At 39.6% G+C, this 16143-nt stretch overlaps 5 protein-coding genes across 9 annotated transcripts in view; 1 reads left to right on the top strand and 4 right to left on the bottom strand.

Annotated features, from left to right (window-relative positions):
* Nucleotides 1–2640, bottom strand: part of LOC145463650 (multifunctional protein CAD-like) — a 28858-nt gene extending 26218 nt beyond the window's left edge. For all 4 annotated transcript variants that reach the window (XM_081447403.1, XM_081447405.1, XM_081447404.1 and 1 more), the window contains exons 1-3: nucleotides 2454–2640; nucleotides 1229–1498; nucleotides 360–502 (exon numbers count right to left, since the gene is read on the bottom strand). In XM_081447403.1, the coding sequence (XP_081303529.1) occupies nucleotides 360–502; nucleotides 1229–1498; nucleotides 2454–2562 (522 nt within the window). In that variant the 5' untranslated portion in view covers nucleotides 2563–2640. The remainder of the gene's footprint in view (nucleotides 1–359; nucleotides 503–1228; nucleotides 1499–2453) is intronic.
* A 1590-nt stretch (nucleotides 2641–4230) lies between these two features.
* LOC145463697 (uncharacterized) lies at nucleotides 4231–7797 on the bottom strand. 2 transcript variants are annotated; one of them, XM_081447477.1, is made up of 5 exons: nucleotides 7139–7797; nucleotides 6390–6494; nucleotides 6107–6220; nucleotides 5381–5652; nucleotides 4231–4796 (listed from the first exon to the last, which is right to left on the bottom strand). In XM_081447477.1, exons 1-5 carry the CDS (start codon nucleotides 7203–7205, stop codon nucleotides 4476–4478), a joined length of 879 nt encoding a protein of 292 aa, XP_081303603.1. In that variant the 5' UTR covers nucleotides 7206–7797; the 3' UTR covers nucleotides 4231–4475. The 2 variants fall into 2 exon arrangements, with proteins under 2 accessions (XP_081303603.1, XP_081303601.1); XM_081447475.1 differs by lacking the exon at nucleotides 7139–7797 and having other exon boundaries at nucleotides 6390–6949.
* A 1512-nt stretch (nucleotides 7798–9309) lies between these two features.
* On the bottom strand, nucleotides 9310–11195 carry LOC145463993 (Golgi-associated plant pathogenesis-related protein 1-like). The gene is made up of 4 exons (XM_081447789.1): nucleotides 11034–11195; nucleotides 10770–10872; nucleotides 10512–10577; nucleotides 9310–10263 (listed from the first exon to the last, which is right to left on the bottom strand). Exons 2-4 carry the CDS (start codon nucleotides 10834–10836, stop codon nucleotides 9734–9736), a joined length of 663 nt encoding a protein of 220 aa, XP_081303915.1. The 5' UTR covers nucleotides 10837–10872; nucleotides 11034–11195; the 3' UTR covers nucleotides 9310–9733.
* A 1259-nt stretch (nucleotides 11196–12454) lies between these two features.
* Nucleotides 12455–13097, top strand: LOC145463992 (uncharacterized). Its single transcript, XM_081447788.1, has one exon. The coding sequence runs from the start codon at nucleotides 12514–12516 to the stop codon at nucleotides 13087–13089; it is 576 nt and encodes a 191-aa protein (XP_081303914.1). The 5' UTR covers nucleotides 12455–12513; the 3' UTR covers nucleotides 13090–13097.
* Nucleotides 13098–14048: 951 nt separating this feature from the next.
* LOC145463991 (uncharacterized) lies at nucleotides 14049–16092 on the bottom strand. The gene is made up of 3 exons (XM_081447787.1): nucleotides 15890–16092; nucleotides 15618–15670; nucleotides 14049–15415 (listed from the first exon to the last, which is right to left on the bottom strand). The coding sequence occupies exons 1-3, from the start codon at nucleotides 15956–15958 to the stop codon at nucleotides 14887–14889; spliced, it is 651 nt and encodes a 216-aa protein (XP_081303913.1). The 5' UTR covers nucleotides 15959–16092; the 3' UTR covers nucleotides 14049–14886.
* Between the last annotated feature and the right edge of the window lie 51 nt (nucleotides 16093–16143).

The raw sequence follows: 16143 nt of genomic DNA, 5'->3' as shown, positions 1-16143 counted from the left end.
AACAAAATGTTAAGGTCATGTTCAGGCAGGCACTGGTAGCTGGTTCACTTGTAGCTGGTTCCCATGGTGACACTGACCTCTTCACTGCTGCTTACTGAGGTTGCTGTCCCCTCTGTGGTCACAGTAAAAGGTCTACCAATAATCCAATTTCCTTCAAAATGTTAATTTTTATTTCAACTGTTACAGTTTTAGAGGTTCAATTTCAGTTTTCTGTCATTTTAAGATTTTTTATATATGTTTTGGTTGAATTTAATGAAACTGGGAAAATAAAATCAAACTCCTTTGAAAAAACTAAAAATCAAAAACAATTTATACCACAACATAATATAGTAGGCTTCTCATGAAAAGCAAACTCACACCTTTGATGAAACCTCTGCCACCAGGTTTCTCACATTGGGATCATCAAATGGAACAGACTCTGGCTGAACACCTTCAATCACAACTTTCCCTAACATGGTTCCTTTTTCCCTGATCTTCTTTGTCAGTGCTCTTGTATCAATACCTAAATGCAAAGTATTAAGAACCTTAGACATCTTATTTCTGCTAGTTACATGTACATTGCTGTGACCAATAAATCACAAGGGAGGTCTTTTTACAGGATAACAGGATATGTACATTTATGGCACAGTCAGAGGTAAAACAACCGTGTATGCACATATGCACATACACACACATACGCACATGCATACCTCTGGAAATCCACAAAAAAAAATGTTTACTACTGGCAAAAAGAGTCCTGGATACCTCTCACAGTAATCACTGGGCATTGTTCCCTGGGAAAAACGTGGGAAATTAATGGCTTTTCCAAGCTCCTAAACATAAACATTTATTGGGGGTATGCCTCCAAACCTCACCAGCCTTTGGCACTTTAATTTAATTTCTCTTCAGTACGTACTCCATGGGCAATGTACCCCATGCCCCTGACAATCAAACCGCTACTTGTAGACACCTCCTATACTTAGTTTATGAGAAGCAATGTGGCGTCATGATACGTGAAAACCTACTGGACTCTGGATGAAACAGTCTGGGTTCAAGCCCTGCCAAGGCCATTAGCTGGATACCTCTCACAGTAATCACCGGACATTGTCCCAGCCAGCTACATGTAAAACACCACATATTGTACCTGATACTCACCAAGGAAGTTTAAACAGTTAGCAAGATATGCACAATAGCAACATCTGTGGGTTGCTATTTTCACTGCACATAAAATGCTAAAATGACCACTTACCACTTATTCCTGGTATTCCCTCTTGTTTTAGCCATTGTGAAAGTGATATGTTTGCATTCCAGTGACTGTACTCTTCAACATAATCCCCCACAATCAATGCTGATGCCCAAATTTTGTCTGACTCAAGCTCTGTGGTTAAGCCATAAGAATCTTTCTTTCCCTCTGGAACTCCATAGTTTCCAATCAGGGGGTATGTGAGTGTGAGAATTTGAGATCTGTAAGATGGATCTGTGAGGGACTCTGGATATCCAACCATACCTGTCTGAAACACTAACAACAAGGATCTATTCAGAGCATGTCACTGTTTAAAACAATAGTTCAGAAATACATGCGAACTGTATATGCTGGCCCATAAGACTTGAGCAGTGACATTCCTAAGTTTCCTGAATTAAAAATAGAATTCAGCTTCACTACACTAGTATCAATACTTAACAGTGTGCTGTTTAGTAAACCATAAATTGCAGTTTCTTTGTTTTGCTTTTTCTTTCTTTCATTTTTTTAATTTAGTTATTAGTTTTTTGTTGTTGTTGTTGTTGTTGTTGTTTTGTATTTTTCTGACCCTGCCAAATTTGAATGCCAAAATGAACTTGGATAAACTTTCATCCTTCACTGTGTCAGGTTTTTATCTTCTCGAGGTGCACTAGAAAACTTATCAAGAAATTTGTTCGTGCTTGGAACAAAAACAACTTCCGGTAGCCGCAGTGCCCGTTCTACATCCGGTAACTTAACACGTTCCATGAACGTGTGTGAAGATCTCGGATATTCAACAGTCCACGTGCTCGTTTGTTCGCACAGTTTGGCTATCAACTTCGTAAACCTTCCTGTAATTCTTCACCAAAACTCAAGTCATAGTCGATCTCTTTAACTTAGATTTGTGATTTTCTTCGATATGTTTGAACATAAAACGTTTAACTGAAACGTTTTCAGTGAATTGCATTTCTCTTCATGAAATCTCGCTCTTCGATTTATTACGTGACGCGCTGAGCGATAAATTGATGGAGGTGAACTTCTCCTTCTTCTTCCCTTTTTTTTTGGGAAACAAACCAAACACTTTGTAAAATGAACAAAATTTATTTCCTAATAGCTATTTATGCGAATTATCTGTATCGTATTGGTATTTCGAAACAGAAGGACCATGTTCGTGCGGTGTACAAACCATGCTTCGCTCGCTCGCTCGCTCACTTTCGACAAATGAACAGCCCCAAAAACAGCTTCATAAACTTACCCACTTCACCAGCCACACATTCGGAAGCTCCAAACAGCTTTCCTTTGTACACGGTACCATCGTCTAGGATTAAACTCGCTTGACTTACACGATTTGACGACATTTTCATCCCGTGTTAAAATTGTGCCCGTGGCGGAATCGCCATTAGCCACTCTGGAGGAATCAGAAATTTGGCGCGTGATTTGATACCTGGGCCCAGGCCTCCAATTCGTCCAAACGGCGCATGTGCTCATGGCTTTGGCTACGGTTGTGCATAGTTAGTATTACCAACTATGGGCTGTGGCACGTCTTTACCTGACCTTTTCCTCTCGATTTGGCAAAGGGAAAGATGATTGGATACTAGCAGGGCAGCAAACAAGAAGAGTGAAGCACCGACATTCACGAGCTGAGTGCGAGCAGCTTTTGAATTCTCATCGTGACTCTTGTACCGTCGGGTTCTCCACGGTCTCTGCGCAGTGGCGGATCCAGACCTTGAGCTGGAGGGGGGGTGGGGGCTTTTCTTCCTTCTGTGTTTTTTTCTTTTTTACCCAAAATAACGGGGGGGGGGCTCATTGAAGAACAGCACACGATAAAATACCAAACACGGAAATATCAGTCAAAACGCTATTTTCAACGAATTCACTTGAGCCCCATCACACCTTTTCTCATGTCCAGTTTCTCCCAAGTAAAAAAAGAAAAGCAAAGACCGTGATGTGTTGCTGAGCCTATTTATTGTTTCTGCCTATTGTTGACTAACTATCAAAAAATTTTATCAAGTTTTGGCTAAAAATTGAGTATTATAAGTTCAGTATCAATGAAACCGTAAAAGTACTAGTACTTAGCCTACTAAATGGTTAACGCGCTAGCGCGCTGCAAGCATTCACATTTTACATTTCGCGGTCCGCAGTGAATGCATTTGGACTTGAAATTAGTCCCTGTCAGGCGGAAGTACCACTACTGCTGCTAATTATATCAGGAAGTTTAAGTGACCACGATGCGACGCCCAGGACAAAGTGGATTAAAAAATGAATTTACATTTTACCTACGAATCTCGCAGAACACTAAAGTCATTTACTAAAGTCATTTACATTTTCACTGTCAAAACGATCACGAAACTAAATTTAAAACACAGTGATAAATTTAAAACATAATTTTTAAAAATTAGCCGTTGTGCTTCACGTTTTCCACTGGCAACGCAGAATTTGGTCATTTCACGTTGCTGTTTTGCAGAGGACGGCAAAGAAATGTACCAAGAATTATAACGCACGTGCACATCCATTGTTCTGTTCATAAAATCTTTTGTTTAGCGACGTTCCCGCTGCCGTTGCCATCGTGGTTTTCTTAAATTCCCTAATGACTATCTGGGTCTATCTGGGGTGTTCATAGAGCGTTTTCACATCACGTCACGGCAGCCATATTGGTGTTCAAAGACAATGAAACAGCGGCCAAGTTGGTGTACCAAACCAATCCTGTGGGAGTTGAACTCTTTTCTTACGTAAACACTTCTTTTGTTCCAATAAATTTGCATGGCTGCTGGTCACGTGAGTGAAAACGCTCTATAATTCCTTGCGGCTTTGAATTTTGTCCATTGTTTTGGTTTTGATTAGAGTTCTGCGGCCCTTTGGCAAGATGACAAGAAGCTGTAGGATGCTGAGATATGTGAAGTTATTAAGGGAAGCGGCAACTGCGATTAGTATACTTAGGTATCAGTCGAATTATATTTTTGTGTAGTATTATAGGTGACAAAGAGTTAGTGTTGCCTAACTACACCGCATCACATTAACAATATAAAAATTAAATTAATCCTAGCTATGGTTTTCGTAACTTGCAAGCAGGCTCACGTTGGAGCACAAGCGCGTGCGGCGAAGCCGTAAGAAGAGAGAGTTTCTTGCGCCTCTTCACCAGACTCCACCGCGCACGATCGCTTAGCTCTTGGCCGCTCGCGCGTGTGACTCAAAGGTGAGCCTGCTCTCAGGCTATGGTTTACGTGCTGAGCTTCAATTAAAACGTGTCCACAGTTTATCATAGTAACGCTAACCTGTCTCAAATAACTGCCCTTTTCATTTTAATATAACTGCCCTTTTCATTCTCAGTTAACGTGACCTTGTTTCTTCTGAATATATTGGAGTACACGTCGGGCTTTGCCGGTTCCTTGAGTCCAGGCCTCAAAACATTAACCGATACCCCGTCGCCTACATTACCAGGGGGACTGTAGAGAGCCACTACAAACACGTCGTTGGCCAGCAGACCTTTGCGCAGAGCGCAACCCATACCAAAAAACCGCGACCCCTTCCACACCAACTGTGTGAAGGAATTTGTTCCATCCTGAATATGAGGATAGTTATAACTGTAGTTTTTGCTTTGCTAGTTGGAAGAAAAAAGGAAATGATTAATATCACGAACTGTAACTGAGGTCGTTACGTTCTAAGCCAGCTGCAATGTCCTGTTGCGAACACTCAAGAAGCTATGTCACAAACATTGTATCTTAAAAAAATTCAGTGGCCCAAATTTTGTGATCTTCAACTCTACCTTTCCCGGTCTCTTTCATTTCTTTTCCTCTTTGTACTTCAGTTATTGTTGCCTCTTATATACTTCACATTGGGTAAGAGCATATTTCTTTTTATTAAAAATTAGATCACTGGATAGCGCAATTCAAGAGTTTTCATTGGCTACGTCATCATGGTACATGAGTCATTATACCATGCTCTACAAATATGGCAAGCGTACGCACAATTTTTTTGATCGTTTTTATTTTTATTTTGTTTCTGTTTTCTACGTTTTGGAGGCATTTTTAATAAAAGAATTATTCTACTCGCGCTTGTTGGATATGAGATGACTATAGCGAACTAGGCGCTACCAGGCTCCTGGCGCTACGTGTCTCGTTGTCTACGTACCATCTCATACCCAACACGCACTCGTGGAATAATTGTTAACTATTCTTTACATACCTTATACCAATTATCGGTTGCTTTCATAGCCGCGGCCGAGTCGCAACCAAACTTCACGCCTAGGAACCGCTCTACATTCTCCCCCACGCTCTCCTCTTCCGTGACCTCAAATCTCTTTGAGCTTTGTTTGCTGAACTGTTTCACCATTTGATACGCTATTTTATTTGCCTGCGATGACAGCTTATCAGACCACCTTAGCGGTGGATCGTGGTGATACATACGATAACGGTTGTGAGTGTTCAGAGCTGTTCCAGCAAACTCGGTGGGGTTACCTAGCAACAAGGACAAGAACATGTTACCTAGCAACAAGGACAACGACATGTTACCTAGCAACAAGGACAAGGAAATGTTGCCTAGCAACAAGGACAAGGAAACCTAGCAACAAGGACAAGACCATGTTATCTAGCAACAAGGACAAGAACATGTTACCTAACAACAAGGACAAGAACGTGTTACCTAGCAACAAGGACAACACCATGTTACCTAGCAACAAGGACAAGGAAATGTTACCTAGCAACAAGGACGAGAACATATGGAACTAGTTTAAAAAATCGTTACGTTTAAGAAGCCCGAAACTTAAATTCAAACCAGAAATTGCCTCAGACGGTTTTCGTTGAATTGATGTCCTTACTGGATCAAAGTGTTGCTATTTAGTTACATGTAAAGGAAGAAAGCGAAGATCTTTTATGTTTAGTTGTGAAGTGCTACGAGTTTCTTTTGACCAACCTAGTTTGATGGTGTCCGGTTTGAGGACAAACCCTTGCACTCTGTGGATTTGTTCCTCTCCAGACTCTGGAACAAGAGGTCCAAGAATTGTCTTACCACTGCTGCCTAAGATCACTGTCAAGAAAAAAGAAACTCGTCATACTAGTCATATTAATTCCTAACTATGTGTGTTGCGATAGAGGAGGGGTATGGCCGAGGGGCGAGTGAGTTTTTAGCCGGGTTTAAAAAGCCATATGCATTGCTAAAGAGCAAATATTAATTACAGTGACTTTCATCTCCCCACCAGAATAGTGATGTCTTCTTGGCATGTTTTTACGGTAAACATAAGCAGTTTGTAGTTCAATTGACTTTTTCGACGCTCGTGTCATTTGATATTCATTGCCATCATCTGCAACAAAAAACAAAACAATTTTACGATAATTAGGTATATACGCCACTGCCACATGGAGGTGCATAAAAGGGAAGGCATGTAATAAGGTGAAGTATAGGAAATTAATATTTAGGCCGCGGTTGTTAAAAGGATGGATAAAGCTATTCATCGTGGGTAAATCCGGGGGGACTCCCATGTGCAAAGGTCGGGAATGCTGGTCGGAGAATTTGAATGAATCCCCTAATGGAGACCAATCTAGGCGTGGCTCTAGTTTTATTTGACCTCTAAAAGATACCACTTGAAATGGAAATGACAGCGTTTTTTAATTATTTTTTTAAAATATTGGCGTTTCGTCATCAACACCCTCAGTGAGGCCAAAATCCGTGGTTTACACCTCTAAGCAATACTTCGAGGATCACCGACCTCTTCATATGGGAGTCCCCTCCTAAAAGAAATCAGTATCCTGTGGATGGCTCAGCTTAGCCTGCGCAGCAAGCGTGCCCGTGGGGTTGGGGAGCAAAGAAACACCGAGGAACGGGATTTTCGGCGTTTTACCTGCGCGAAAAATGGGGCGAGGGCCAAAATCCCGTTCCTCGGTCTTTCTTTGCTCCCCAGCCCCACGGAAACGCTTGCTACGCAGGCTAAACTTAGCTTGTACAAACCTGCAGCCCTTGTGAGACTCAAAGCAGCTTGACAGATAAGAAAACTGATCATCATCACGATCCTCATGGTAAAATTACAAGAATCTGTTCATGAAAAATGCATGTGAAATGAGGGGACCCTCATTTTCTCTTGACATGACTTAACATCAGATTTTCATAGACTCACAAGTAGGATATGGCGATCAATTATCTTTATTTTGAATGTGACGATTTGACACCAACTCATCATACAATAATTAAGTGATTAGAGTTTTGCGTTTCATTCACGAGGTTCACCAATCTTGGCTTAAAATTAATTTCTTCTTTCTTTCCCAGTCCAAATTAAGAATTGCCTCCCCGCAATGCAATGCGTACGATTTACCGTAAAGAGAAACTTAACCAGTTTATTCATTTTATTTATTTTATATTAAAGATTCGCCACTAGCCTATAGCTTGATTGGTCACTCGGTAGGAGACTGATACTAGATTTTCCATTCGGCCACCAAGTCTACTTTCTTTTGTTCTAAACGGGAAAAAATAACGTTTTGACTTTGAAACAAAGCATGCTTTTCAAATCAATAACAGAATTGTACCTAGTAAAATCTGGAGTAACAGGTACACAGATAGAACGCTCTAATGGTTTCAACTATTCCACTCGAAAAATTAAAGTGAGACCAAAAGAAAAAGACAAGTGGTTCCCACTAGCTACGACATTAACAAACACGCTCTGTTTCCAAACAAGTTGCTCATTGTAAACGTAAATTCGTTAATAGCTACATAAGGTGTTTTAATATTTTTCAAAAATGCTCGCATGAGATGTCAATGGCTTTCCTCTTAAAATCTGAGCTTGTGCCATTGTTATGACTAGTGACTCAGATCGTGACTTAAAAAGATTATTCAGAATTTCCCAAAACAGCAAAACAATGTCGTTTCTGGAGTGCCCATCTACTCGTGCACAGCTCTGTACAGTACAGAGTTTCAATGTTTGTCGCATTTCCTTCAGTTCAGGGACCATAAACTAGCTTTGTTGTAAGTGGAAATTCGATCATATGATACCGAGGTATTCAGTTTTTAGCGCGCGATTTTGTCTCGTTTCTGTTATACAAGATCTTGTCATCAGCATCACGATTAAGGTTTGGAGAATTACTGAGCTGCAGCAATTAGAAACAATACCTACACAGGTAACCTGTTATTATAGAGTGAGCAGCGATTATCATTTTTACAGGACTCAAGAAAGAGCGCCAAACACTGAACTGATGAGAGGGATTCTTCTCAGATGTTCGGTTCAAAATTAAATTAGACTAACCTCAGAATCAGATGTATCGCCACATTTCAGCTCCTTGGTATAAATGCTCGTTCTATGTTCCTAAACTACCGGAAGAGAAATTTTAGCTAATTTGAGGTGATCGCCATATTGCGGACTATTAAACATTTATAAACAGCAAGGTTAGTTGGATTTCATCTAACTTAAGCCTTTTAACTTCATCTCACGTCATGACTAACTTAAAAATAGCATTGAAACAGAACGAAAAACAAAAAAAACCTTCATTCATCGAAATGGGTCGGAAGAGATTTAAAGCCAGGTCAAACCCCGGACAAAGACCTTAGTGATACACATTTAAAGATATTTAATTACACTTTCTTGTTCTTTTAAACAAACTGGTTGTTTTGGAACTTTGTAGTTACGTTGATTTGCATAGTTTTTTTGAGATGAGGTGTTTCCTCGCTTATTTTCCTCTATTCTGGCATAAAAATTCGTTATTATTTATTTCCTCAGTGTTCAATCAATGTAGCAGATATCCAATATTTTGTCGTAGTTTAGAACTAGTATAAGAAGCTGTCCAGGTAAGAAGGAAATCACCACATTTGACAACACTTGAAGGGAAGTGCGTATTCAGATCAATCAGTGGAAACTGAAAAGGTTATCTTGAACTGATCTTGAATGTATAAAAAAACGCCGGCAAAACAGTACCGTATGTACGCAACAAAAACAATATAACACCATTTGAACATAACAATACTGAACACCTTAACTACTCGTTGTGAAATTTCATGTCAGTTTTGTTTATCAGTGATGGAATTACAATATGGTGGCATCTTCAAAAAAAGTAACTCAAGGAGTATCTAACCAGTTTACAATTGATATAGACAAAAAAGCGGTAACTGTTAACCACTGTCATCAAAATAAAAACTCTTCTTTGTCTCCTCTTCTCTGTTTGTCTCCTCTCTTTGTCTCCTCTCATTGTCTCCTCTCCCGTCTACACATTCCTGGTGTGAAAATTCACTGATCTAGACAGTCCTTTCTCAATGATCAGTTTGTTTATTCTCATAACCTCTATTCTTAAGTTTGTATTGTTATGGCAAGGAGATGATAGATGCCCATCGCTAGCAGGATTGAAAGAGTTCAGCCAGCCGTTAAACAGAAGAGATATACTGAGAGCTTTTCTCGGTAGTGTGTGTATAAACTTTCATTTACTTTTTCTCCAGTGTTTGGACTATCCTCTTGTCCTTTGCCTAGAGGGTGTATCTAACAATGAAATCATGTTGATAGTTATAAGCCCTTTGCTTTGCTCTGCTCTTGCGCACGTGCTAATGTGGTTTCCCACGGACCACTACCTATGCACGTCTGGTTTGCTGCAGTTCATTCCGCTTCCGGAATATCGACGAATATGCATCGTTCACATTTCTGCTGGGGCTGATGACGTTTTGCCGCAAAGCGCGCGGGCTATTCCCTGGGGGGTAGTACAAAGCAACAACAAAAATATCATTACTTAAAGTTCCTTTTCTCTGTGCGCAGCCCATTCCAATATCCCGGGTTTCTTTCCAGATAACCTGAGTGAATGAATCAGTGTTACTATTCAGTCGTGGATCAGCGAAGCTGTAGTTACTGCCCTGATTGTACCAGATCTTGGTAGCCTCCTCCCCAGCAGTCTCGCAGTCGAAATTGACCGCGGAAAGCTTGGCTCGGTTCTCGCCGAACAGATCGATGCCTGGCACTTGAATAGTTCCTTTGAGCGCCATCTTGTACGCGAGTTTCTGAGCTTGTATCGCTAGTTTATCGGACCATTTGAGAGGAGCAACATGATGGAGAACACGAAAATTGTTGTGTTCGTCGAATCCATGTCGAGCGAATGTGATGAACTTACCTGGCATTGAGAGAATAACACAAAAAATTAAATTTAGGATTGGAAAATTGGACCTAAGCGTAATAGTCATTGACAACTACCTAAGGGGTAATCTATTATCATAGTAATGTAAATCATTCTTGAAAACAGTGCCGGAAAGGGTTACACATGGTACCGGCATATCAAGTAAAAGTCTTGTTTTCTCCGCCTATCAGGGGTTAAACTTAGAGCACAACTTCAAGACTTTCTACTTGGACCGATTTACCTACTTTTCAGCAGTCCGTTAAGATCTCTTTGTTGCGCTGAACTCTGCACATTTCCAGAGGCTCGAGCACCTGGAAAAAAGAAATCATCATTAAATCAAGTTATGTTTACAGTTGAGTCAACAGTAGTTTAAAACCAGGTTATTTTACCGAGAGTTTTTAAAGGAAATTACTCTAGCGGACACTCAGAAAATGCAATATCTCGAAAATCACAACCAAGTTGCTCGGGTGAGTAACAAGTGTTAACCACAATATTTTACTTACATTGAACGTGAAGAATTAAAACGCTCGTCATGACAAAACACGCAAAAACAGTAGACTCTCGGAACATGAGTCTAATCACCGCCTGTTCAGTGCTACAAACGTTCTGTAGAGGAATGCAGGAAGAATTATTGAGAATGTTACCGCTAATCATAATTTTGATATCATTTCAGACATTTTAACTGAAGTGACCGTTCCATATAAACATAAAATATGACTGCGATTTTAAATTAGAAAACAAAAAGAGCAGTTTGATGTTTTCCTTACCTTTATGCATGAAAGCTCAATAAAAACGTAAATCCATGTTTTTAAGTCCGAAACTGAGAAGAATTCACGACTTAACTTATCAACGAAATACGACGAACTATTTAATTAGTATGTACGCAGTCCAGTTTCAGGTTTTTGACAGCAAAGTTCTGCGGGTGTCCTAAAATCACCCAGAAAAAAAGGACAACAGCATCAATGGAAAAGTCGTGTTAAATGATTATGAAGTTATCCGTTGTTTTGTCTTCATTTAGCTTCTTCTAAAACATAGAAAATCGGTCAGGTTCCACTGCTGGAGTGTAATAAATAATTCAATACACTGAAATTTAACAACTTTATCAGTTTCAGCTGGTGTTTGTCTGGTTGTTCTATTCGTTGACACTGTAGGTAAATATACGAACACTGGTGTCTTCACTGAAGACTTTACACTTATACTTGTCGGTACATGACTACTGCAACGGACAATTAACTGACCCTGGGGTGGCACAGTGGTCCGGAGATTAACCAAATACTAAATTACTTTGCGAGACCCTTGTGATGTTAGTGTAGCTGGGAAGCTTAAGGGGACTTCTGCTTAAGTAAACAACTCAATGGTCCCTGTGTCCGCCATTTTATACTACTGACTGTAGATTGGTATATGTGAATGTTTTCTCCATTTGCACACCAAATTAATTCAAATTATTTCAATGTTCGTAAGTTGGCGCAGCGACGGAAGCTAAACAGCTGTTTTGCTTCACGTGCTTTTGTTTGACTCGACCAACGTGTACGGTTTTCACAAAAACAAATCGAACATTTAAGGTGGCTTTGAACGCCCTTTGGATAATTTTGGAAACCTTGCCTAACACTGTGTTACTGAAAATGCACATGCATAGCCCAAATTTCAGCCCGGAGTAAAGAAGCGATCAGAAAAAAGCCCAGAAAGGTTTACTGAGGACTCCTGCTCCAGAGAGACACAAATTAGAGTTTCTTGAAGAATCTCATTGGGGCAAAATAAAGATTGATTGATTGATTGATTGATTGACTGACTGAAAAAAGTGTTATTCAGCATAAAAAAAATTGATAATAATTTAAGTGTCTTTAGATAAGTATGCTGTTGTTACTATTGATCCCAGGCGTCTGTTGAAATGGCTTTGTTTTTTTTTTTTATTTGTTTTTTTCCAGGCCACTACACGCACCGTTGGTTTCAGCCGCGGATTAAAGACTGAAAAGATCACTTGATGACAAAGATTTTGCAGCACAGCTGTTGCAAATTCCTCAAATCTTATCCATGCGATGGATTTAGCATCTTTCGGACTCTTCTCTGTAACATTTTTTATTTGTATCTTGCTAGAAAGTGCGAAACTCAACAAACTTGCAAACAAACTGTGAACTGTGAGAGATTCACTGATTCTCCTCAGTCTTAAGGGGACTGGGTACGAAAGACATACAAATCACGTTAGGTAACACGAAGTGTCTCCTCTTGAGGAACGATTATTCCTCCAAAATGGCAACCACAGGTGTAAACAATTCGTCACCCTCCACGTCGGTTGCTGAATTAGTTGCTTCATTCCTTCGGGCAATCGAATACCTGGTCAGGCAAATCTGCCTCAGAATCGACGAATATGGAATAACTGCGCTACTAAAAACAGTTTTACTGTTCGTGGTGCTGTTTGCAGTGAAGGAAAACCTGAAACACACATTTGGCTACGAGTGCCCAGAAGAAAACTACTATTTCTACGGAAACCTTTTCATTTATGGCCCAGCAGTTTTCTTTTTGTGCTTTGCGTTCGTATTTTCTCGTTCGTTCTGGGAATTCGTAACGAGTTGCTGCCGTCTACACTGCAACAAGCGACTTTTGGTTTCGCCGAGGTCCGCTATAGACATTTATCTCGCTATTTCATCTCCCTTCCTGTGGGTTGCGTGCGCGCTCACTGAAAAAGATTATTACGTCTGCGCATTTTACGGGCCAATAAGTTTTGAAGACCGACCACATAGGTGGACGAGTCAACCCAGCGCTGGATGGGTAAGGAACGCAAAAAGTCGCAGCCAAGTGCTGGCATGGGCAATTATACTGTCATGAGCTCTGACTTCAACTGTGGTTGTCTCACTTCACCGGTGCTTAAACAGAAATGAAGAGGAGAAATCCAAAGGATACATTACCGTATAGGCATATTTTTAAACTAAGTCTTACCCTGTAAAAAATGTGAAGATGACATATCCTGTCTGGGGTACTCCCATTTACACAAGTTTGATGCCATTTACACTGTTTGAGCCTTTAAGGTGTCCCTTTTTCACATAATTTAGACAAGCTTTACTTTGGGAGGAGTGGTTCCCTCATAGTTAGTGCGCTCAACTCTGGATTGAGCAGTCCAGGTTCGAACCCTGGTCTGGGACATTGTGTTGTGTTCTTGGGCAAGACACTTTACTCCCAAATTGCCTCTCTCCACCCAGGTGTATAAATGGGTACCGGCGAATTTAATGCTGGGGGGTAACCCTATGATGGACTAGCATCCCATCCAGGGGGGAGTAGAAATACTCCTAGTCGCATAATACTACAGAAACCAGTATAAGCTCCGGCCTGATTGGCCACTTGGCTCATATGCAGACTTTACCTTACCCTTGTAAGGGCTTCTTTAATACTTTTGTTACACACTGTTATGCATTGATAGGTAACAATGAGTATTGCTACTCCCCCAAGATTTTCCAGCGTATTTTTTGTGTTGCTGTAATGTTTTACTGGTACTATGCTCATCTGTGTTACTTTTCAAATTTCAGTCCAACTGATTTTACACTTCTCCACAAATATGTACATCACAACTGTTTTACTTTTTATAGGGAGTTATAACAAGGACTGCATTTATGATGCTAGGTACTAAGCTTGTTGAATTGACGAACATTGTTTATTCATAAATATTTACACATTTTCTTTATCTTGTATTACAATGTACATAAAACATGTCAATAATTAAAGCATGTTGTTTACTTCAAGCTTAGACATAATTTAAGGTTATTCAATGGCCGATTCCCTTTATGAAGCATGCTTGCAGGGAACCATGGTAGTTGTATTCATTCCCTTGGACCCTGCAGGCATGTCTCACAGAGGGAGTTGCCAATAAGTTAGTTTTTTGTGTGTTTAAATTAATTTGAAAACTGATAGCTATGGCATTTAAATAATCTAAATGATGGGAAAGTTCTCATGATATAAATTCTCCATTCGCACCAATAATACTATTATATTACATAAAGCAAGTTTAAATAGTGAAAATCAGTGCAGCCTCAATTTACACTTTGTTGGGTCAATTTATTGGCATGAGTAGGTTAGAGCAGTTTTCAATTCAGTGTCCCAAACCAAAGTAATCACTATGGTCAATCACAGAATGCAACAAAAAAACTGAACCAATCAAAACTAAATAAACAATTATATGAAGCTGACATGAAATGTGTGCGAGTGAGTCGTGATTGGTTTTAGTTTTACTTCTGATTAGATGACAAAGTAACAGGAAATGTTTGGCAACCAAATACAGTTAAACACTGTTTGATGACCAAACATGTTGATGTTGTACTGAATGGTAAAGGGTATCAAATGTGTTTGATCACTGTCCAAACGAACAAAATGTTTTACAATGTTTGATCAAAATGTTTGTCATTGTTCAAATTTTATCAAACACAATTAAACATGATCAGACACAATCAAACAAGGTGTCCAAATGGGAAAATGTTTGGTCACCAAACAATGTTTGATCGCGTTTGACCACCAAACATTTCCCATTTGGACAGGGCTTTACCGTACAGATCCAAAACCGAAGCAAACATGCATTACTTAATCACTTAAGTCAAAGCTGCTCTCCAGTCATACTAGAAGAGCTTTCAAAGATTTTTAGTCAGTCTCAGAGTTGCAGGTCTCTATTTCACTTGTGTGAACAAGCCTGTGTGTCCTTAAGTTGCTAAAATACTTGAAGTTTCTCAAGCAAATTTCACACTGAAATACTTGTCCACTTCCCACTGCAGATGTCTTACTGTCCTTGGGGGAGTTTTCTATCATTTTCTTGTGGACAATATTCATGTGAGATTTCAAATTACTGAAGTACTTGAATTGCTTGGTACAAAAGTGACATTGGTAGGGTTTATCAGCTCTTGGGGAGAGTATGAAACCAGTTGTACATTCACTGAACCCTCTGTGTTCATTTAAGCCATTCAATGGAGGTACAAGAGGCTTCTTCCTGTCTTTGCTTCTTCTGTAGTTTTTCTCTGTGATACCTTTTGAAGGCTTTACTGCATACCCAGGGGATTGACAGGAGAGGAGAAACATATTTTCCTTTATCTCAGTTTGAATTGTTTTGTCATCACCAATGCACTGTTCAGCATCGGGTAGTGGAATTCTGTGACTGCACTTTCTCAGTTTGGGACTAAATTGATAAAGAAAATATTAATTATATTAATTTTTTTCAAAATGATGTATGTGCAGGATTTTGTTGTTAGACTACAAAAAGGAAAGCAACAAGAAATTTTGAAAAGGTTTGTGTGTACATCAATTCATATCTTTGCTTATGATGAACTACATGTGGCAAACCAGTGCAACATAATTTGTATAAAAATGTTTTCAGTCACCTGTCATTCTGTGAAAAATTTCCACTATTGCACCTGTCAGTTGTGGATCCTTCCTGGGTATATTGATGGCAACAAAACAACAAAGATCACAAAATAATTAGAACTACCTTAGTTAATTAGTAAATCCAATTTTATGTCTGGAGTGAGTGTGATCAAAAAAGTGTAGCAGATTATGGGAAGTCAATATGTCAAAAGAGTTGTAGAGTTGAATGCAAGCATAGAAGTATATAAGATAAATATTAAAGAAGCTGAAGTTTTTTTTTTAAATATACCTCACTCTTCCTCTTCAGTTGTCTTTTGGACTTCTGCAGCCCATTCCTAGTGTCTTCGCTGTTTTCCATTTTTACATGTGCGTAGCAGATTTCACCAATTTATAAGTGCACTCATGAACAAACATCAGAATTTATATCGAAACATCACGATCAAAACAGACAACACGCCTGGAGTTCGTTTTCGCACTTTATCTTATCACAACGAACTTCAAAATGGCCGCCAAAATGCCTAAATTAACCACAATGCAGTTGGC

This window comes from Orbicella franksi, chromosome 12 (assembly GCF_964199315.1).
Source record: "Orbicella franksi chromosome 12, jaOrbFran1.1, whole genome shotgun sequence".
NCBI lineage: Eukaryota > Metazoa > Cnidaria > Anthozoa > Scleractinia > Merulinidae > Orbicella > Orbicella franksi.
This window is presented reverse-complemented; position numbering and strand designations above follow the sequence as displayed.

Coding starts and splice junctions, on each gene's coding strand:
- LOC145463993 (XM_081447789.1), bottom strand. CDS start 10,836: ATGTTCCGAGAGTCTACTGTTTTTGCGTGTTTTGTCATGACGAGCGTT. Junction 10,578..10,769: donor TTTAATTCTTCACGTTCAAT/GTAAGTAAAATA, acceptor TCTTTTTTCCAG/GTGCTCGAGCCTCTGGAAAT. Junction 10,264..10,511: donor TCTTAACGGACTGCTGAAAA/GTAGGTAAATCG, acceptor TCTCAATGCCAG/GTAAGTTCATCACATTCGCT.
- LOC145463992 (XM_081447788.1), top strand. CDS start 12,514: ATGGCAACCACAGGTGTAAACAATTCGTCACCCTCCACGTCGGTTGCT.
- LOC145463697 (XM_081447475.1), bottom strand. CDS start 6,672: ATGGGAGTCCCCCCGGATTTACCCACGATGAATAGCTTTATCCATCCT. Junction 5,653..6,106: donor ACCGGACACCATCAAACTAG/GTTGGTCAAAAG, acceptor CCTTGTTGCTAG/GTAACCCCACCGAGTTTGCT. Junction 4,797..5,380: donor CAACCGATAATTGGTATAAG/GTATGTAAAGAA, acceptor TCTTCCAACTAG/CAAAGCAAAAACTACAGTTA.
- LOC145463991 (XM_081447787.1), bottom strand. CDS start 15,958: ATGGAAAACAGCGAAGACACTAGGAATGGGCTGCAGAAGTCCAAAAGA. Junction 15,671..15,889: donor AACTGAAGAGGAAGAGTGAG/GTATATTTAAAA, acceptor CAATATACCCAG/GAAGGATCCACAACTGACAG. Junction 15,416..15,617: donor AATTTTTCACAGAATGACAG/GTGACTGAAAAC, acceptor TTATCAATTTAG/TCCCAAACTGAGAAAGTGCA.